This window comes from Molothrus ater, chromosome Z, assembly GCF_012460135.2.
Source record: "Molothrus ater isolate BHLD 08-10-18 breed brown headed cowbird chromosome Z, BPBGC_Mater_1.1, whole genome shotgun sequence".
Taxonomy (NCBI): domain Eukaryota; kingdom Metazoa; phylum Chordata; class Aves; order Passeriformes; family Icteridae; genus Molothrus; species Molothrus ater.
The window spans coordinates 31,916,540-31,940,026 of NC_050511.2; the positions used below are offsets into that span (position 1 = coordinate 31,916,540).

Genomic DNA, 23,487 nt, shown 5'->3' on the forward strand with positions numbered 1-23,487 from the left:
TTAGTATAAGTGTATCAAAGCAGATTATGGCCCAAAGAAGGATTTGTTTTTAAAAGCCTTCTCCTTTTCACCCTGCCCCAATCTATTTTATGCGCTCCACTAAGGATCATTCCCTATGGCCATTCTTATATTCAGATAAGGTTTTTTTGATGTGAAAACTTCCAACCAGTCATTGTTCTACCATAAGAACTCTATGTTATGTTCTAACATAAACTGTTCTACTTGTTCTTTGTAAAAAGTGCAAGTGTCTTTTTATTCCTTTGGAACATGTAAGCAAAGTAGCTAAACAGACTTTGGTCTTATCTGGAAACTCTTATTTTAATATCAATTCCATGACTTAAGTGATTGTAGGCAATGCATGGGTGTCTTTCAGTTTCTTTCCTAAATTTTTGTAGTGCTGTAAAAGACAGCAAGATGTCTAGCTTCTTCTGAGAATGGCTGACTTGATTTTCCTTAAGTGGTGGCTAGCAGTTCTTTCCACTTTCCTCCTGAGTAACAAGCAATATTAATAAAAGTGTCTGAAACAGTGAACCTGACAAAAATACAGTAGTCTTTTGGTAATTTCTCTCTGTTGTGGTTTATCCCCAGCCAGCAACCAAGTACCCTGTCAATCTAGTCCAAAGAAAGGCAGGATCCTGAAAATAGAAAAGTCTATGTGACTTTATTAGGAATGTAAAAGCCAGTTTTACTCTTCTGGCCACCTTCTGGTACTTTCTGTTAAGACAGTATGAATCAAGAAATGAGAAAGCAGCTATCATTCTATAGGGAAGAATGCCATGATTTTGACTGGAGAAAAAGAGGCTGAGGGAAGACCTTATTGTACCTGAAAGGAGGTTGTAGTGACATGGGGCTTGGGCTGTTCTCCCAAGTAACAAGTGATAGGACAAGAGGAAACGGCCTCAGGTTGTGTTGGATTGGATATTTGGAAAAGATCCTCCCATGAAAGGGTGGTCAAGCATTGGAACAGGCTGCCCAAGGAAGTTGTAGAGTCTGGAGGTATTTAAAAGATGTGGTCCTTGGATACATGGTTTAGTGGTGGGCCAGGCAGGGCTGAGCTAAGGGTTGGACTCAGTGACCTTAAGGGTCTTTTCCAACCTAAATCATACTGATTCTATGGATTCTGGTATTGTAAAAGCTTAAACAAAATATACACATAGCTGGCAAAATAAGAAAAAGTTGTGGAATATTGAAGTGCATTAGCTTTTCTGGCATGGATTCTCTTTGACTTCCTATGGTCATGCTCTCTTTTCTCCTTAGTCATGTGGTATTGTGCAACTTCAGTTCTATTTCTGTCAATCATGAGCTGAGGCCATGGTTTTTCATGACAGCATAGCTGATGAGAGCTGTCTTTCTTACTGAAGTCCTAATCTACAAAAGGGCATTAGAGAATTGTTTCATTCTCCAAACCTCCCTATTGTAAGGATAGGATATTTGGCTGGACTTTTAGAAATGTAAGAGAATGTATTCTCTTCCCGCTAGATAACTCCATTCAACATGCCTTTTACATCTAAAACTCTTCAAGAAAATTATATTTGTTCATGAATCTGTCCATAACAGCAACTAGTTTGATCGTCCACAACAGAAACAAATTTCATATGGAAGTATTCCAAATAGTGGTACATGAACTATTTTTTAAGGTTTGCATTGGGGATATAAAAAGGAGAGACAAAAACATAATACTTTGAGTTATCAACAATTATTTGAAAGACGTGGTAGTTAAAAACTAGCAGAAAATTAATTTCAGTTAATTAGAGTTTCAGTTCTATGATCTACCTCTTTTTTTGTCTTGTAATAGAGACAGAGAATTGATCATTAGTCATATGAAAGCTGTAGAAGACACTCTGCATAAGGTAAGAATTTAAAATTATTCCTCTGCTTTGTATTTCTAAATATACCAAAGTTTTATCACTGCTTTTGCTCAGGAAAGGAGAGGAGTAGAAGTTGTAAGGTGGCTTCCTTTTCTTAGAGTTTATTTCCACCTTCAACTTCTTTTATCCTAAAAAACTGTTCATTTTTAGTGAAGTAAAATACAATTTTAAAGTACATGAACTTTTATTTCTTACTACAAAACTTAACTACAAAAATCCACTTTTCTTCCCTTAATAGCTGAGACCACTATTTCTAGTTACAAAGTGAAGACAGTTGAATATCCAAATAGCTAACAATTTCTATGGAGCTAAGTCTATGCTGTGTAAGCCAGAGGTCATTTGGTGATGTCACATGCATGGTGGTATAAAACCATATGGCTTTGTGCATGCCACTTTAGTCTTTGATACATGATAAAACATAAGGAAAAGACAGTAAGATGTAGCCTGTAGTCAGAAGCTTTCATGATATTTTTAGGGCATTTTTTAAATTGAGTAATAATCTTAAGTATTCTCTTTGACTTGCACAGTTTTGCCGTGGTATAGCATTATTTGAAAGTCCAACAAAGCTTGTATATTAATTATTTAGGCAAAAGGACTGTTTTAACTGTAGCTCTAGTTCTTGATTGTTTTAGAACTGTTTTTAGTCTAGAGCAAAACAAAGCAAAATAAGTGTTTTTATTACCTTGGAGTGTTAATTTCCCTTATCACATCTTGAATTCACAGCAACATGGGAATCTATTCTTCATTTTAGTTTCTGTGTTCACCAAAACTAATTTAATTTTCAGATACTTTTTTCAAGTCTTTCTTTCCTTTAATGTTCAAGAAAGTGACAGAACCTAAAACTGTGTGGTTTAGCTACAGCAAACAGTGCTGGTAGAAACTTTCTTGCTTTTTGCCCCCACCTTTTTCATACTGGCTTCCTTTAAGCATAAAAACTGATGTTATGCAGAAAGTGTTGTGTTTTGCAGTAAGAGATACATGTCCTTGGCATTCAGAATTTATTGTCCTGGATTGCAAGGTTACATTTTGGTTTTGAAAGCAATGCCATTATGTGCAGAAGGATTGAAGTGTTTGGGGAAAGGCTATAGAGAAGGCCACACGCTGAGTACTGATTAACCTGATGCAGTGAATTGCTTGAGAAACAGCCATCTTTTTTCTGAAAATTTTAGTTACCATATTGCTTCTTAATTCTTGATGTACATAGCTGTTAGGCCCTTGTAGCATCTTAGTGAGTAGCAAAATAATTTATCCTTTCTGGTTTGTCAACCTAAAGAATAAGAAAACATAAGAATTAGAAATGTCAGGATGCTCCTTTCAGCAGGAACTAAAAAAAAAAACTGATTGTAAATCATTCAAAATTTGTCATTCTATTTCTCCTAGAAGAACAAAGGGAAATTATTGATTTTGTTTGGGAAGTATCTGAAATGTAAACCCTACATCATAATGGTAACTAATTACCTAGCATAAGTGAATATGGCTGATGTGTAAACCATAAAGTTTACACTGTTGTTCTTAAAGGGTTTCTCACCCAGTAAAAAATCAGAACATTAAGAAATGGATTATGTACTAGTAAAGGAACCATAAGCCTTTCTTTCTCCACTAGAAATTCTGGGATTTACTTTTGTTTTAAGAAAGACATCAAAAGAAAATGGGTAAAGTTCAGAATCAACTGAAGTTGGACAAGTACTACTAGTAACTTCAGCTTTACTTACAGGAGTTTGAAATTGAAGGTTTTGATATTTCTGTGTTGATGTATTCATGAGAAAATATCCACAAAATTCCACTGTATCACTATAGGATCTGTATTATTAATTCATAATGCTAAATTTTTACCTATAGATCTCAGAGGGATTTTACAGACATCCTTAGTAATCTTAGTTAGACTCAGGATAAGACAGTGTACTCTGATCCATAAAATAGCCTCATTCCTCTCCATATTCTATCCCTACAAGAATTCCAGAAGTTGGCAATGTGGGTACTAGATCATCTGCCTTTGGGTATATAGGGGTGTAACATTCTGCAAACAAAAACAGGAGAAATCAGATCCGAGGGAAACAATCTCTGTGTGTGCTTCTAATATGCCACTGGACCAGAGATAATTTACACCACTTTCTGCCCTGCACTATGAGTGGATGAAACATCTATTATCATACATTTGACTTTGCCAAAAAGTGCCTGGGCATGCTTGTGCCCAGAGTGATTCTTTCAAGACCATTGTGGAGCTACCTTTTTAATCTTCGTGAATATTTATGAAGCATAACCATTGAAGAACTTGAGCACTGGATCTGCTAAGAGAGAAAATATTTTTAGCAACTAGTTTCATGTCCTTCATAAATTACAAGATGTTCTTTAGAAGGTTATTTTTTGTCCTACCCTGGGTCTTGTCATATTAGCTATCTTTATCCTACGCCTGGAGCTGAATTATTTCCACAGAAGTTCCTGATAATATAAGAGATCTTATTTCATCTTATACCATCTAAATATTATGGACAAATACCTAAATGCATAGTGAATGTTTTAACAAACTAAAAAAATCAAAACAGAATATTGCCAAGGACAAACAGAGACCTCAAGAGGGTTATGGTTTGGTTCAGTTTTATTATCAAATACTGAAGATGACCAGAAGTAATAGCAAAATGATAACAGAAATAAATAAAATTTTACTGAAAGAGTGATGAAAGGAAATTCCATCTACTTGAAGTTCAAACATAGAAAGTTTTCTTAAAATGTCTTCTAATAAAAAGAAAAATCATTTAAGAACATGTCTTATTTTAAAACCCATGGGCAGTCCTTTTTTATGTATGAAAAATAAGTTATTTCTTGAAACACTTTCCTCTCAAAACATTGAGGTTATTTTTTGTTATAAAATAAATCCTTGTTATGCTTGCTGATAAACTGTGTTCCATTATTAATTTCTTCTTTATTTCTTAATATTCTGGTTGTATAAACAGTGTAAGAGACATTAAATCTATTAATTTCCATTACTAGATTCTTTAACGTGTAGTTAATCATCTATTAGTTATGGTAATAATGCCACTGTTGTGGGTTCAATCCTTGTATGGGCCAGTGATTTAAAAGTGGACTTCATGATCTTTGTGGGTCCCTTTCTGTTATCCTGTAATCCCGCCAGAGGAAGAAATAATTTTACACTATCTCTGCTGAAATCTTCAGCTTCCCCTTGCTTCTCAGTTTGAGTGCTTTTTTGGATTAGCCTTGGCCAGCGGCCAGATGCCCACCCAGATGGTCTCTCAGTCCTCCTCAAGAGGACAGGGGGACAAAACAGGATGAGAAAGCTCATGTGTTGAGATCTAGATAGAGACAATGCATAGTAGTTATCATCACAGGTTAAACAGCTGACCTGGGGAAACTATTTTAATTTATTTTTTAAAGTAGATTTGGAGAGGTAGAAACAATTTCAAAACTAGCATTACCCTGCCTTTTAATCTCAGCTTCACTTGTGACTGCTCTGCTCATGCTGTGAGGCACAGGGGTTTGCAGTCAGTCTACACCAACTCCTCTCTGCAGCTCCTACCTCCTCATGCTGTTTCCCTGCATCAGCCCACTGTGGGCTCTCCATGTGGGCTGCCATCTTTCAAGAATATCTGCTTCAGCGTGGACTCTCCATGGATATTAATTCCTTCGGGAACTATCCTGAAGGATTTCCTCGACCTCCCCTGGACGGGAATCCTTCATGGAATATGGTGTGGATATGCCCCAACACAGCCCTCTCTCTGTGCTATGAGGAAATACCTAATCCAGTGCCTTAAGTGTTTCTGCCTCACTTCTTTTCCGACTTAGATAGTCAGTATTTTTGTTCCCTCCTTCTCTCCCTGCGTGATGGGTTTTTCTCATTCTTAAATTCATTTCCACAGAGGGGCTGCCAGCAGGGCTGTGAGTCTTAGCTGTGACCTGGTGGGTCGGGAACCAGAGGTGTCTAGAACCAACTTTGTCCTGCGCTCATCTGTTCTCACAGAGACTGCACCTGGTACACTGCTATAGCTGCCTCCTTTTCAGCCTGCCTAAATCTCTGTTCTCTACATGTAGCCTGTGCTATACACCACCATGAGAAGTCATTCTAGTGAGCCAGCCTTCAAAGTGACAGAAAATTTTTTGGTTTTCCTTGTACTCTTAACCATCAAAATCTTGACAAGTTTATTCTATCATAGTCTGTCCTGGCTGCTTAGGATTTGGCTGTTTTAGCAGGTTAATAAAATACAATGTACTCACTGTTTTTCCCAATACCAGAGTTAGCAACCTACTTATTCTGACACTTTGGGACACAGCAGCACACCAGTGCTTTGATAACTTTGGGATCAAAGCAGCTATCCAGTGTGCTCCTTTCCTTCTGGCACTTGGAGAGAAGAATTATTCTTTGTCCACTTCTGTAGTGCACTTCATTTCTGCTGATTGAAAGGTTCATATGCTAGCTAGCAGAACAACTTCCATGCAGACGTGTCAGCAGTCATGCCTTGAAATCCATCCACTATTGTGTTTCATTGCCTCGCTGTGACCCCTGTTGTCTCCTCTGAAATGCCCCTAAACTGTTTACAAGATCTGGGTCCCATGACTCTATCATTGAAAAAAAATATGAACACTGTATCATCCATCCCATAATACATTTTTTAAAAATACAAAGACAGAACTATATTTCTTTATCTAATTTAATGTTTTGGGTTTTTATAATACAGCACATAGAATACAGTTATATAATACAGTTGGAGATGGGGTGGGGCCGTTGAATACTTGAGAATTAGTAAGGTTGTAGCAGTAGATTGTTATTTCTGATGTGGTCCATAGTAATCAAATGCATTTCCTTATGATGACAGTTTTATGGCCTGCAAGGAATTAATTTGCAATAGGTTTAAGTCCATATACAAGTGACTACATTGGAAAAAACACTCAAGTGTAAGTGGCAATAATTGTTAGTTGCAGCAATGAGACCACAAATTGATCAGGTCCTGGAAGAAGAGAACACTTATGAGACTTAAGTTAGCTGTCTCTGTCAGACTCCAGTAGATATGACCTGACACATTCAGGTATACTGATCTGCCACATTTCTCTCAGTTAACTGGGATCTGTAGTCCATTATATTATTTAGTTATCTCAATAATGATTTTAAAGCCCTCATTTTAGAGATCTCATTTCCTTTTTGCCTAACCTAATGAAACTCCCAAGATGGTTTTTCTGTGTGTTAGACACGTTAATATTAAGTGTGAAGCCGGCTTTATATGTGTGCTCAAAGTCTGTCCATCACTGTGGTCCTGGGTTGTTCTCAACTGGCCCTGTCACAAGCCTATTGAAACAGTGAGTATGTGTACATGCAAAAAAAACACCAAGAAAACACATTTAGATTGTTAAAATTCTAAATAATTTCTGTAAAAAGTTTGCAGTAGAAAAACAGCTATTATTTCTCTGTAATAAGAAAAAAATGCAATAAAAATATTACTTTTTCTCCTCCTCCATCTCAAAGGAGTGCTTCTTAATTTCAGTGTTTGATGAATGACTTTTGTTTCACCTCCTAGCAATCTGACTTTCTTGATCCGTGTTCCTAAAGATCAGTTGTGCAGGACATACAGGTGTTAGCACAGCTGGCTTGCTGATGACAACTCTGTCCATATAGCTGTCTAGTGTGTCATCACTCATATTGTTCAGTGTCATTCTGACCTAGCCAAGCTAAAAATGATACTCCAGCTCAAGAGGGATTTAAAAACCTTCACAAAGTAAAGATAAGACATTACCGAATGTCATATCCATGTGCTTAACTGTTTTCAGTTTGGACGTTAGTTATCTAAGTAACTCATTTCAGGATATATTTGTTTCTATATTTTGGTTTTCTTTGTTGGTTTTAAGGTGATTTTTTGATTTTATTTTGGCTAGATTGTTTGCTTGGGTTTTTTTTGGTTGGTGGAGGTGGGATTTTTTGGTTCTTTGTTTGTTTGTTTGTTTTGGGTTTTTTAAAAGGCTGAATACTTATATATAATTTGCCTTTAGTAAGGAGAAATCCTTGTTTTGAGAATTGTGGAATTATTGACTACATTAACAGTTGTTTTCTCCCAACATAGGTTCATTTTCAGTCCAAGGTCACTGAAACCTTTTCATAGGGTATGTATTATAGTTCACATCTTGCAGCTATAGAGAAGCTTAGGTGCTGTGGTCAACATTTGCAAAAAACCAACTGTGGATCAAATTAATATCTTATTCAACTGACCATGCAGTGTGTGTATGTAGTAATATCAGAAAGCTTGAATTAATCTGATAGGTAAGTCTGGGATGGTAGTCTGCTCTGAAAATTAATTTCCATAATCTTGACTAGTCCTGAAGGGAGGAAAAAAAAAAAAAAAAAGTCAAGCACACCCAAAACATCAATTTTATGAGATATATCTCCTTTACACAAACACTTTTATTCAGTAATTAATGCTCTCTTAGAAAGCACCTGTGAAATGGCTTGTTTTGTAATTAAATACAAATTTGTATGGCAGTAATCAGCATAGTCACTGAATCAGTATGCTAATACAGAGATTTTCAGTAGTTATTCTATTGAGGTAAATATTCAGTATAACTAATTGCGATAATGTATGGCCACCTACACTAAGGTATGTCAAAATGCTATTTCAACCTCCACTATCAACAGAAATCAGACCCTTGGACTTGAGGACTTTTTTTTTTGATGAATGAATGTGCAATGATCTGATAGCTTTTAATGATGACTCAAAACTAACTGTGATGGCCATGTAACAAGTATCCATTAAACTGTTTCCCTTTCTGCCCTATAAGACACTCTTGTCTGTGCAAAATATATTGTGATTTGGTGTAGTTTGGTTTTTATCCCTCTCGGGGAAAAAAAAAGAAAGGTTTGATGCGGTGTTTTTGCAGTTCAATTGACGAATTTGGTTCCAAATACCATTCCGCACCTCATTGTCTCTCTAATTGTGTCTATAATTTTCCAATTTTTAGGTGCTTGATTTAAAGTGCCTTCAGTTTAAGATACGCAGTCTTGTCACAGACTTGTCACAGGCAATCTCTTGACTTCTGGTGTGATCCTTGGTTGCTGAAACATCCTGATGGAAAATATTGTATCTGAAATTATATAGGCCCTCATTCGATAAGATGAATATACACTTTTTGTAGTAATTTCCTTACTTTCAGAGCAGGCTCAGACTGGTATTAACAGCAACCAATATTAACAGATTTACTCTATGATCTGACAGGGTGCTGTGGGAGGTACTTCTTTGGATATTACTTGTGCCAAATCCTGCAGCAAATAATTTGGGGTCCGTATTCCCTTAAATGGATCACACTTAGATTGATCACTGTTTTCTAGACAGCCCCAAGTATATGAATGTATCCTGAGGAAAATAATCTGTATCAACAACTTACTTGAAGAACTACTGTTAACAAGACTATTCAGTATTATTGTTGGTGGAACTTCTTCCTGTATATTCATTTGTATTTTTAATATGGAGTAAGAAAACTTTAGCAATTCATATTAAATGTGAAAACAAATAGGAAGTGTTCATGAAGGTTTAATTCTATCCAACAATGTATAAAATATTATTCTTCTTAGTTCTATAATCATTTGTATAACACTATAACAAAGACTTGCCCATTCAAAGCAGTTACATAGTAACTTATTTCTGTTAAAATGCTTCCCTTGGCAAAGGACTGTGTCCGGTAGGTGTGCATGTTTTAAACCTGTGTAATATGGCCCCCACTCAACATGCTGCCCTGGAGGTACGGACACTACGCAGCTAAATCAGCCATAGACTTGCAAGACTGTGGTTAAGACTAAGATTTGCATTCAAACTGCTTTGTTCTACTTAAAAAGTTCTAAACTCATTTTTGTCTGTTGTATGTCACATGCAGAAAACATAGCAGTGTGGTAGAAACCATTTTGCTTGTACACTTAGAATGATTTCTGTATTTGCATTTGTATCAGCAATATGGTGATCTCAGACAAACAGATTAAATCACTATTTTCCATTTGCTTATCACCAAATCACAGTAGATCTTGTTCTGCTCTTTAAATTGCAGATGATATGCTATTTAAAAAGTAGTAGGAAAGAAAAATAAGCCTAAAAATAAGTATTTATAATGTAGAGTTAGTGAACTTTGAACTTACAAAATATTCTCATGTATAGCTTACATTGTGAAGTTTATATCCATAAATTATTTTATTTTATTTTCACCATAAGAGAGCATTGAATTAGGAACAAAATAAAAACTAAAATCTCAGATTTGTTGTACCAGTCAGATAGCAACTGGGAAAAAACGTTAGGAAGGCTGAGCACATTCTAGTACCTATTACAACTTCCTAGCATTTAGTATCATGTCTCTAATGGCATAACTGTATATACCACATCAAACTGTGCACAGAAAAACCAATGTAAGCACCAGAGTGGACTGCAGACAAAACTACTATTATCTTGAGCAGCAGAAAATTTAAAAGTTCATTTTTGGACATCTAGAATTAGCCCATCAAATTCTACACCTTGGTTCAGTCAATAACGTAACTTCAGTTTTATTATTCAGTTTCAGCTTTGATCTGAATTAATGAGTACTTTATTGATTTTAAATTGAGTGGCTATAGTGTTGTCTTCTTTGTTGCTCTCCTAATTAATTAAAAAGTTAAACACTGTCATAAGTCACTCTTCTTCTTTATTTTAAAATGCTATGAGTATTGTAGTAGAGGGTGGATTTGTGATTTTGCCTGTTTTCATATAGTATTTATATATGTCTAAACTGAAAAATGTAATGATCATATTTAGAAGCATGCTGTCACGATACTTAACTATACTCTGTATAAAATCACTCTTGAAACTTTTCACAATCTCAGATAAAATTATGTTTACAAAAATCAGAAATGTCCAAAACCTTCACTAACAATGGATAAATATAAATTTATATAATTTTAGAATATAGGGAAGTGAAACTGGTTTTAGACATTTTTAATCACTGCAATAAGCCTGATCAGCTGATTAGGTGTTTTAAATTTTAACATAAAGCTCTCTAGCCTCAGGAGACCTTTCGGACAAAATGGTCTTGCTTTAGATTTCATATGTAAGAAAAAAAAATGTCATTATACACAAAAAAGCTCTAAAAATTGCATTTTAGATTAGCTGCATAGGATGGTTCTTTTGCCTGTTGAGCTTCCAAAAATACCCTCTTTTAAAAAAGAAATTAAATTACCCATTTTATCTTTGCCTCATGGTTCTGTAATGTAAGTTTACAGGTGAGTACTGTTTTTAGTGCATCAGAGAATGAGGAAATAAATACAGTTTCCCAATTCCTGTTGTTTCTTTCTGGATCTCAAAAAGCCAATAGACAGAAGTTATTAAATTAGTTTTTTACTAAGATTTCATACAGATCTGGTCTCTCCAACATGAGTCCATGCAGGCATGACCATTATCGCTTTCCAGTCCTTGAAGGGGTAGGCAGCTTGGAATGTTTTCACTTCTAGTGAAACAGTATAGTATATTTGTACAGCTTACACCTAGTCTTTTGTTCTTACATTTTCCCTGAACCCTCATGAGTGTTTTTCAAAAGGAAAAGTTTGTATTAATTTTCAGTTTCTCAGTATGCATACTGATCATCAGTATGCATACTGATAATGAGATGTACTCTCTGCAATCTAAGTATTTACAAACACAAAAAAGTATTTTGTTTGTTTTTTAATTGTGAATCCTCATATCAAAATTTTTTAGTATCTTCTTCTCTTAAGAAGCATACTTTTCTGATGCAGTGGTATTAATGGCATTTGTACACCACAAAGCAGCCATTTTAAAAATGGGGTTTATATTTTATTGTTCAGTGAGTGTCAGACCCCAATACTGAAATAGAGAGTTTGAAACTAATAGGGTTAAAAGGACTTCTACTGTCTGTATTGTGTATATATTATACCTACATTGCTTATACATTGTTTTTTTCCCCCTAGTATTAGCAATCTGCTTTTGTACTTTGACATAGGGATTTCCCTTGTGAATTTTGTCACAGAAAAAAGAGAATCATCAATATCGCAGTTAAACTTGACTTTCAAAGCTAATAGTATCTCATTTGGGGGCTGAAATTTAATAAATTTTCTTTGATTCTGTTTGAGTTTTTAAACATCAAACAATGAATTGGCCAGGGTGCAGTAAAATATTTAGATCTATTGACTACGGTTCAGAAGGGTAGAAGGCAAAACACTGGTGGTTTGATGTTGATAAATTCTTAGTACCTTAATCCACATTAATGTTTTCTTTTATCTGTGTGCATACTGACAGCAAAGACACTGAAAAGTTGCTGTGTATATAAGCTATAAAAATGTAAATCAGGTGTGTGTGTGTGTGTGTGTGTGTGTGCATGTGTGTGTATTTAAAGCAATGTATTTTGTTATCTTCAGCAAGGTTAACATCTGACCAGAATTACACATGCTGACAGAACACTCTAGAGAGTATGTTTGTTCCACAGGACTGTGTATCCTGAACCTAGTGCACTATGTGTGCAAAAAATGTGTAGAGGACCTTTCCTGTTATAAAAATTGCATCATAGTGCATATGTTTGGCAGCCACAGGTATTGACAGGAATTCTTTAGGTCAACTTGGGAAATGTAGGGCTCCCTATTCCCACAGAACAGAGGAACGAATAAAATAAAATCTCTTTTTCTTTGTATCAGTAGATTTGCACATGCTTCTTTCAATCAGAGCAGATTTCAAAGGCTCTGCTATTATTTGAAATCTGTTCACTCATAATCAACATTTTACAAGAATCTAATTTTGTAAGTGGGTACAGAAAAGTAATCTGGGATTTAAATGAATAGATTTATGTTTTAATTCATGTTCAGTGCATTCTTGTGGGCAAGGCAGCCTCTAAAAAACCTTGACATTTATTAAAATAGTACTTAGTAAATGGTATATCTATTGATTTATATGTATTTAGAATATACCCAGTATATGTTTTAGAATATATTCAGTGTATGTTTTAGTATTAGACTGTGTATTAGGTCATTAGAACAGTATTTTTTTTTGCAGTACTCACTATTGCTACTCAACAGATGCAGTGTATGCCAAATGAATGGATTTAATCTATTCGTTTGTACTAACATATATTTGTATGTGTGTCTATCCGTCTGTATTAGAATATAATCTGACTACTGGGATCTCCAGGAGGCGGACATTGTAAATTTTGTATTAAATACAATAAAAAATGGGTGTGTGGCATCATATGGCGTGTGAGCATAAGTGGTGTGGCTGTGCAAGGCGCGCGTTAAATCCCCGCGGCGACCTGTCCGCGCTGGCAGACGGACGCACGGACATGTTGCGACGGCAGGGCAGCGCGTCGCTTCCTTCCCGGAGCGCTCCGGCATTCCCGCCGCGCCGCGCCGGGCCCGAGGACAAAAGCGCGGGCGGCGCTGCCGCGCGCGGCCGGCAGGTGGCACTGCGACACCAACGGCGCGCGGGTCGCCGGCCGGGCGCGCGCGGCCAGGGGCGGCCTGCCCTTTGTGCCGAGCCGGGAAACCGCGCCAAAGCCATGGAGCCCGCGTAGGGCCCCGAGTGCCTCCCGTACCCAGTCCGCAAAACGCAGCGGCTCTTTCTTCCTCCCATTCCCCCCCCTTATTAATTGGAAAGCTACAGGTTAGTTCGTTTTGCTTTATTTGTGGATTATTCATTTAATTTTGACTTTTGACTGAGTTGTTTCCAAATGAACCTTATTCTGGAGGACTGATACCAGAGTAGACAGAACTCACATGCCAGCTTCTCATTGATGTGATCACATGAACTTTTTAATTTCACAGCTCATATTTGCTTAAGTTAGAAGTACAATTACAGTACAACAGTACAATTACTGTTTCTTTTCCTACGAGGTTTTTGCAGGCGACAGATCTGTGAAATGTATACACCAGCTGGGCTACAGAGCCCTTGGTGTCTTTTCTTCTCATTTCAGACCAGGGGAAGATGCTTTTTCTTCTTAACATTCTCTCCCAGCACTCTGAATTAGAGATTTATTTGCAACGAAAAATCAATTAGTCCTAAATTTATTCATGGATTTCAGGTCCAGCGATCAATGCAAGTCCACTCAGTGGGCTCAAGGGGACCCAGTTCATCCCAGTTAATGTGTCTGAAGGGGAATTACCATTGATGCTATTTTTTTCCCTTTAGGTCAGAGATCAGGCCTTGCTGCTGTGTACTGCAGCAGCCACGAATGACTTCACCCTGGAGCTACCCAAACTGCACCTGGAGACCTTTTCAGAGGAAGGGCTGAAGGGCAGGCCAGAGGCTGCAGCATTTCAGGTTAGAGTCTAAAATAATCCTGTTTCTTGTTTTCATTTTTGCAATTGAGAACAAGAAGCTAGACTGCTCTGAATGTGTGGAGAAGAAAATGCTTCATAACTAATGTAGTCAACAGTTGAAAGAGAAATAATTTTCATATATACTGTTGGATGTGGTATTTCAGAGATGATGTGAACATTTTATTTGGCTGGTATAATATTAAATAACTGACAGGGATATGACCATGGAAAACCACAAATTCTATATTTGAAAATTAATATCACTCTATCCCTCCCCTCTTTCTCTGCTTAATTTAAGCAAGATAAGTAGAAATTAAAAACCAGAGAGGGGAGGCAAGGTTTTATGCTGCTACTTGGTCATTATCAGATTTTTTCATATTTCAGTTTTAGACTTAACAGTGATCTTTAGCACTCATAATTTAGTAGAAACTTCTATTTGGAATACTTTAGTACAGGAGATGTTTTGTTTATATAGGTTTAAATATTTATGTGTTTCAAAATACTAATTTTATTAGGAGGAAACTGGGGAAAAGAAGAGAAATTAACTAAAAATGTACACATCTTCAGATGTAAAAGTGAATTCTGGGCAATGCCTCCTTTGTGTTTCTAAGTTTGTTATGTCTTCTCTACAAACTATGCCTTAGTCTTTATAGCTGTGCAGAATACATTATCGTTAAAAGCAGAATATTTCGTTTTCCCAGTGAGAGAACAAAAGGCAGAGTGAGTACATATTTCTTTCATTGTGCTCTTCTATCTGAATCAGAGAGAGTAAAGGTAGTCAAGTAAAGTGCAAGGATATTAGGAAATTAAAATATTGCATAATGTGTATACTTTTCTGTAGTAACCTATTTAAATTTTTTGTAGATTTTCAGTTCTAGATGCAGTATATAATTTCAGGAACAGCCTCACAAAACCAAACATTCAAGAAGGGATAAACTGGAAATTTTTCACTGTTGCCTTTTTACATGCATTTCTTTCAATACAAAAAATATTTAAATTATGTGTGTATTATCATGTTTCCATAATAAAGTAGTAATATGTAACTGCGTGAGATTCCTGTGCAACTTAGAAAGCATAGCTGTACGTCTCTGGCAGAGGGTAGGTTGCAAATGGTTCCCCATACAGTGATGATCACTTTTAAAGCTGCACAAAAAGCTCCACAGGTGCATCTTTACTCTAAGAAGCTGTCACAGAAATCACCAGCTTTTAAATACCACTCTTCTAATTTAGAAGACTGTTTGGTGATACCTGCTTCTTTTTTTTTTTTTTGTCTCATCCCAACTTCCATACTTTTTTGACCTTCCAGTGATTGCAGAAGCATTTCCAAGATAGTCTATTCTGTCGTTATTTCTAAGAATAGAAACAGAAGTATAAAAAGTTGCATTTCACATTTGAACAGAGTACTTGTGCTATAGCTAACCCATAGTAATGCATGTGCTGCACGAGTACTGCAGTTATGTAAACCTACTTTTTGTTTACCTGACAGCTTCAGTTACACTTGGTTACTCTGTGCGTACACAGACAGCTCCAATCGTTCAGTTTGTATCACTGTGAGGTTCCTTTCCTCCTTCCCTTTCTCCTTTTCCCTTTTGCTTCTCTTCCTCTTCTCTCCCTATCTCTAGTTACATAGTGCTTTTTTGATAACTTTCTAAGCACACTGTAAAGATTTTCTTATGAAATTTTCCTTTTATAGCTGGGAGTCAGCTAATTGATGTTAATTCCATGCAAAACTACACTAAGAGCAATCCTGTAATTTTGAATGAGGTATACTGTGAGAAATCACTTTATGGACACTTCTCTTTAGAACCAGTGGAATTGTTTGCCTGCATGTTCTCTAGAACTGCCATAGTTAATCTGTGGTAAGTAGGACTCAGTTAAAGGCCTTATTATCTACAAGTGTTAGACATCAGGAGTTTTTTCCCAAGTTTAAATTTATTGGTATTTGATAGTATATTTTTTTAAATTGCATGAAAAATTAAGATATTAAATTTGAGAGTGTGATGGGGATGAAGCACTGGCTATTGGAACTGTTGTGTACTGACAGAACATGACATTGTCCTATTTTTATTATTCATGCATCCAGTTTGTAGTAGGTGGCTGAGATCAATAATTAATTATATATCCATTGGTCTGAATGTATCACTTCTTCATTGTATGGAAGTGGCATGTATCTTTTAAAAAATTGTACCCTCTAGTTTCAGCCTTAAGGTAATGAAATCAAATATTTGGAGACACCATTCTGTATATCTTCTCCAAAGCCTGCACTTCATGGAATGGCTCCTAAATTGCAAAGTTATGTAGTAGGTTGAAATGTTAAGTTATTCAACAAGCATATCCTTGCACTAAGCATCTTCTAAAGCCCCATGCAAGTAGTGAAAGTATGACTTAATTTGTAGGCATTTGTTAAATTCTTGAGGACTGCAGAAGAATTACTATAGTAGTTTGAAAATGTCACTTCAGTTGGATAAAAAATGAAAAAAGTGTAATATCTCTAAGATTAAAATATGATTGCTATAGCTTTGAGAAAGTCTCACCTGATATTTAATTGCTGGGAAGAATGTTATGTCACAAAATTGTGCCATTTAAGTTTGAAAGTGGAAAATTATCTATTGTTTTCAAGCACCTGTAACACAGTGAACCCAGTATTTAAGGTGTGCTGTTCTGGCCATGCCCAGATGTTCCTACTGGAGAGAAAAAGTGGAACCATATGTGACGACTCCTCTGAATACAGGATATAGGGTTCAACAGGCAACTAAAATGACATGGTATTGCTAATTCTAGTAGTCATGCTTGGCAGATGACTATTTAAATTAACCAGTAGAGGTTATCTGCTTTTTATAAAATACAAAAATTCAATTGTGTTACATCTTTAGAATGAGGATAAAGTTAATTAATAATCTTAGCACTCTTCTTTTTTGGCTCACAGAAGAAGTGGGCATTCAGAAAACTAATTCTGAATTGTCTCAACTACTTTTACATCGAAAATGTAATTGATACTAATGCCAAGCATTATTATCTAAAGACAATTCATAAATCCCCCAAATAAATCCAATGAGATTTAAATGTTTATGTATAAATAATTAAGTTTAGGTTTCTTCTGTTTGGAGAGGTAGACACACAAGGGTAGAAACTGGTACAAAAGAAACTTCTTGAAGCAAATGTAGGTACTTCAGACACATATGTTAATGTTGTGTTTTAAAGGAATTATAGTTGATTTCTGCTAAAATGACTTCTAAATATTTATCAGCATGATCCAACCTATCTGAAGACATGATTTCAGATACTAGTTGAACACAGAAAAGAAATGAATGGGGAAAGGATCTGGGAGTGCTGGTTGACAGTGGCTTCATACAAGCCAGCAGTGCCCAGGTGGCCAAGATGGCCAGTGGCATCCTGGCCTGGATCAGCAACAGTGTGGCCAGCAGGGCCAGGGCAGGGATTGTCCCCCTGTACTCAGCACTGGTGGAGGCCACACCTCAAGCGCTATGTCCAGTTCTGGGCGCTTCCCTCACTCACTACAGGACAGACACTGAGAGGCTGGAATATGTCCAGAGAATGGCAACAGAGCTGGAGAAGGGTCTGGAGCACAAGTCCTGTGAGGAGTGGCTGAAGGAGCTGGTGTTGTGTAGCTTGGGAAAAAGGAGGCTCAGGGGATACCTGTCGTGATTTAAAGGACAGGTGTCTGTCAAGGAAGGTGGGAGCCTCCCTTTGAATGGAAAATGTAACTCCGTTCCCTCCAAATTATTACAATTTTGAAATAATGGACCTTTCAGGCAAAGATATAGGATAAGGAATAACAGTTCTTTATTACTGTATGTGTATGTGTATAACAAGACAAACCAGCAGCAGCAGCTGTGGCGCTGACACCGAGCAGAGCCCAAACCCGGTCCCAGCCCTCTCTGGGCCGCAGGCGCCTTCCCCGCTGGTGCAGTTCCACTCACAGCCAGCAGGGGCGCTGCTGGCTCCCGGCGGGCAGGGCGGGTGCGGTGACTCCCCGCGGCTGCAGGGGGCGCTGTGGCGCGAGCCCGGCCGCTTCCCTCGTGTGGGCAATGGCGGGCAGGCCAGCGGGACGGGGCTTCCTTTACAAACCCCCAGTGGCAGCCAAGCCCAGTGCCCCTCTGGATGGCAAAATGGACTGCAGCAGGACCCTCGGAGCAGCCAGCTGGAACAGCAGAGGCGGCCAGTGGCCACACCTAGGGTGGCCACCAAAACTCCAAAACAAAGACTCCAGAGCTATGGCAGGAGCTGCAGAAGCCCTGGCAAACATGGAGTGTCAGGTTAAGGTGCAGCAAAAAACCCGAAGCAGTGGCAGAAAACAGCGGGGCTGGACAGCATCAGAAAACAGCGGGGCTGGGCGGCAGGCAGGCAGGTTGCTGTAGGCAGCTGCTACAAGCTCCAGAAGAGTCTCCCTCCAGGAAAGGATTGCGTGTTGGGGTTCCCTTCCCAGTGAGGTCGGGTGTTGGAAAGCTCCCAGTTCAACAGCTGCTCTTGCAAGTGGACACTCGCCCATGAAGAGGAGATGTAGTGAAAGACAAAAGGTCTGCAGAGGCAGCGAATCCTCTGGCCTAACAGCCCGGCACAGAAATTGTACGCTCAGGAGGGAGAGACTGGGAGCAAGGCAGGGGCCCAGCCCCTCACCCCCAGCCAAAATCTCGTGGTCTCTCTGCACTTCCCAAGAGAAAGCCCCTCAGCCAAGAGGCAGCAGCAAACTGCACCCTTCCCTCTCCTCTTCCTCCCAGCCACATCCTTTGTCTCTTAACTATTCTCATTAACATCTCTTAGGCAACAAATGGGGGAAAATTTCCTTAGAGAAATAAAAAAAACCAAAAAGTCCTAACTTCCAGCAACTCATTGGTCTCCAAAGCTACCTGAAAGGAGGTTATAGTCAGGTTGTAGTCAGTCTCTTCTCCCAGGCAACTAGCAACAGGACAAGAGGATATAGGCTCCAACTGTGCCTGTGGAGTTTCATTTTGGACATCAGAAAGGTGGTAAAGCATTGGAATGGACTTACCCAGGAATATGGTGGAATCACCATCTTTGGAGGTGTTCAAAGAACAGCTGGATGTGGTCTTGGTGCTGTGGTTTGTTGGTGCAGTGGTATTCAGTCAAGGGTAGATGATCTTGGAGGCCTTTTCCAGCAATAACAATTCTGTGATTCTCTCCTCCAGGTGGGTTTGAGATGGTTAAGTTTTCATTTGTCTTGCCTCTGTTTTTGTCTCTCTCTGCCACCCGCTCTCTCCTGCCTGTCCGTGTGTCCTCTCTGCACACTCCCCACTGCACACATGCCCTCCTGGCTAAGCACTTGCTGCTGTGTGCACACTGACCACATGCACCCACTCTTGCTTTCCCTCTCCCTGCATGCCTGCTCTCTCTGCACTGCAGATTCTGGAGCTTTCTTTCAGTCAGTCTCTGTGTGCTACACTGCCTGGGTCTTCTGCTTCCTGTGCTTCTTTCCCACTCTATCTTGCTTGCTCTGAATCAGTCTTTCTGTCCCTCCTGTCCCTTTGCCTCTCCCTTCCACCTGTCCCATCTTGCTCCCTCTATTTTCAGCATGTATCCATCCGTTCATGCAGGTTTAGGAAGTCAACATGGGATTTATATGTACTTCTTTGCCATTCTTAGGTGTTTTGAGGTCATTTAAAATAAAAAGTACAGTAATAAAATAAAGGCATATAGTTTTAGAAGTAATATAGTCAAGTACTGACATATATTCATGTTAGCATTAATCATTATAAATTTACAAAGAAGTAGGTTTTTTCCATTTATGCATTCATGCATGATTTAGTCATGCATTATATAATTGTGCTGTAGGTCCACTTTTTCTAATTAATTGGACAAACATAAATGTAGTTTTAGGACCTTCCTAATTTGTATTTATTTTCACTTGTTTATTAATTTTAGATTTATGCTTGATAGATTAGATGGTGAAAGATATGCATAATTCTGCTGATAATTTTCCTCAAAATAATAAACACTTTCTCATTTCTGTGTTCACTTGTCAATAAAAATGTTCTTACCAAATTGAGGAAGCAAGTGATTTCAAAGGTAACATTATAATTCTGTCATCAGATCTTATCCTGTGCATTGGGCTTGTCTTTCAAACATAAATCAATTCTGGTAAGAGGACTTAATGAGATTAATTAATCGTAGAGCAGCTGCTTAAAAACAGTATTACTAGTATTTTAAATCTTGTACTTCTGTTTTAAAAGTTTTTTTCTTTTATTAACATGGCTGTTAAAAAGAAAATTATCTTAATACTTCAGAAAGAAGAAATAGTTTCTAGAGTCTTAAAGATGCATCATGCACACTCTTGTAGTGTTTTATTTTTACTTACATTTATTACTTTTATTTTTACACTGTTTCACCAGAGAAGGAACTACCAATTGAATTATAGAGGCCAGAATGCTGCCTTCTATGGTATCAGATCACTGTTTCTTGTCAAGTAAAACTGGGTCTTCATTGTCCAGGACTTTAGCAGCTGCTATCAGTTGGGCTGCCCTCCCATCTCCATAAGGACTAATTTTTTCTTCTGCTCTCCAAAAGGACTACTTCCATATCTAGTGTCAAAATGTGGTGCTTCTGGACTGACCACAAGTCTGTCTAAAATATACTGTTTAAAGAGAAAAGTGATTCTTTATTACACTATTGCTACTTTACACTTTCATTTTGAGTTGAAATACTCATAAATAAGTAAATGTTTCAAAAGCATTAGAGTGGGGCAACACTTCTTGCAAACCTAACCTATTACTGTCATCAATCTAGCAATATAAAGTTGGTGTAGGACTTTAGCAATGATTGACATCCAAGTAAAGTCTGAATAACCAGACTGAAGAGACGTAAAGTGGAGAACTCTAATTTAATCTTCATGAAAGAGTTCAGCTGGTATTTGGGGTCATGTCTCCAGATATGTTGTATCATGCTGCTAAATATTTGGAAGCCATTTTACCATAATTCTGTATAATTACTTTAAAACATTAGATTAATGTATATTAGGAAAATATTGTTTAATATGTTAAAAAATGAGATAGCTTTTAACTGCCAGTGATGTTGGAAATTTTCCTTCTATAATTTGAATTTCACACTGTTTCTCCTTTCCACCACTTAACTGCTCAACTTCCTTTCCTCTTCACAGCATTTCTGTTAGCAGTCTTTTTTTCCTCTCCCATACAGGCCCTCTCTCCTTCCCTTTTTTCTCTGCTCCTTATCATTAGCCTCTTTCCCTCACTTTTTCAGGCCCCCTAGCACTTCTTTATTTCTTCAGTTGCCTTTCTTCATCCTACTAAATTAGGACAGATTATATGAAGAACCTTCTCAGAGGGTGTTGTAGTTAGCTGGAACACTCTTGCACTCCAGCCCTGCTAAGTCTTGGCCTTAGGGACCAAAAATATCAAAGTCAGTGTCTGCAATCACCAATTAATCAATTCCTGAAAACTCTCTTTGTGCCTGTGACACTACTAACTCTTGTCCAGCCCCTTTTGTAAGCACTATCAGTTTTGTAAAAACTTTGCAGCTAAGATGATGATTTTCATGATTATCTTGAATGCCAAAGTTAGTACATAATCATTTAGCCTTTCAGTAACCTTTCTCAATGGAAGGTTTACTTTTTTGGCCTTATCAAGCAATCATGTAACTATCTGTCTTTGTCAACTTAGACTTTTTCATATATTTATATCTGTTGCATGTGGGTGATGTCTTAGGAATTACCTGTGCTAATATGCAAGAAAGCTCTTTAAGAACTGTGTAAAATACAATCTTAATTAACTAAGTTTATTTATTTAGTTTTGCTTCTTCTTGTAATCCTGTCTTTTTTTTTCACCTGGCTACCAGGTTGCTGCATGTTTTAGCAGGAGGCATCTTTCCTGTTTACTACTCACTGTCCTTTCAGGAGAAGAATTACTCTAGAGTCATGGTGATCCCAATATGTATCCAAAGCTGCCTCAGTCAATAAGAGCAGACTCCTAGTAGCTGTAATTGAAAAATAAAGCATTGTTTTATCACAGGTGATGTCAAATATAGTTCTCATAATACCTTGTTAGGCAGATATTTTTACTTCAGAAATCCTGTCTTTCAGAACTGCATGCGTTTGTCTGTGCACAGCATCTTCAGAAAAGGAGTAGTTTTCACAGATAGCAACAGTAGAAATTTGACTAATTTTTAGAGAGTGTGTGCTGTGTACCATTGTGATGCAGACATGTCCATTAAGAAGCATAGATATTTAATTGTTGGCAATCATGTGGGTTACAAATTAAATTCATGAAGTGAAGACCATGAATGATTGGAATTGTCTGGAGTCTTACATTTTTTGTGCTGGGTCTTTTAATTTCAAAAACTAAAAAAATGCTGAGCAAGTGAGCCTAAACAATAGAACTTAATAAGACAATAGACCATATTACACAAATGTTTAAGTAGCAGAAATAGAATCAGACTATTTTCTATTCTTATATTAAAAAAAACCTTCTTGCTGAAATGCTGAGACTTTTGTTTAGTCTTTTTTTTTTTGCTTAACTACTTAGTAGTCCATTATTATAAAAGGTCTCCTTGTTATTCTTATCAATTGCTTACAGAGGAAGAAGAAATTATTAAATATTGCGCTATATTAGTACAATAATTTTGTAATAGAATCATGGGAGACATTGCTGCCCAGATACTGTATTTTGGTGGACCTTGTAGTTAAAGACCTGGGAGAGGAAGGGTTATCTACAACTTGAGTGAGTTTATTATGGCTTAGTGATTTGCTGATTGATTTCATTTGCTGTCAGTTAAGGCTCTCTTAATGTCAAGCTTTCTTTGCATAATGCCTTGAAATAAAGACTCATGAAGATTTTTCAGATTGATGCTGCTTATATAAACTGACCCTGATTTGCCCTTCTGCATGACAATATAAGTGACAGCGGTTAGACAAAAATATAGTAGTGAATATGCAACTTAAGGATTATACAGTAAATCTTTCAGAATATAAAACTAGGCATAAAAAACAGGCTGTTCTCTTATTTCCACATTTATCATGTATTGGAGAAGTAGACTGGGGTAGTATCCCAAATGCTATACAACTGAGGTAAAATTTGAAGATGGTAAGTTTTGAAAGGATTGAAAGTTAAACTGTTTTGTTTTACCAGATCCTAACAATTGGTCACTAATTAATTTTGGTAGTGTTTTGTTCTTAGTGGTTTTTTGGGGTTTTTTTGGTAGAAAGGGTTGTATAAATTTTGGCTTATAAATCCACATATGTTAATACCTGCAAATTTTATTTTTTACATTGTTATTTTGCAGTAATCATAGCAAGTTATTTTGAAGCTGTTGTCTTGATTTTTCATTTACTGAACTGATTGCTTGTCTAGTGACATGTGTTGGTAG

The 23,487-nt window shown here is 37.3% G+C and overlaps 1 protein-coding gene across 1 annotated transcript in view; it reads left to right on the forward strand.

The window, feature by feature from the left end:
• The window catches only part of CCDC171 (coiled-coil domain containing 171), a 155,472-nt gene that overhangs the window by 99,475 nt on the left and 32,510 nt on the right, over nt 1–23,487 (forward strand). Inside the window, exons 23-24 of the mRNA XM_036402800.1 lie at nt 1,796–1,850; nt 14,003–14,134. Coding sequence (XP_036258693.1) covers nt 1,796–1,850; nt 14,003–14,134 — 187 coding nt within the window. The remainder of the gene's footprint in view (nt 1–1,795; nt 1,851–14,002; nt 14,135–23,487) is intronic.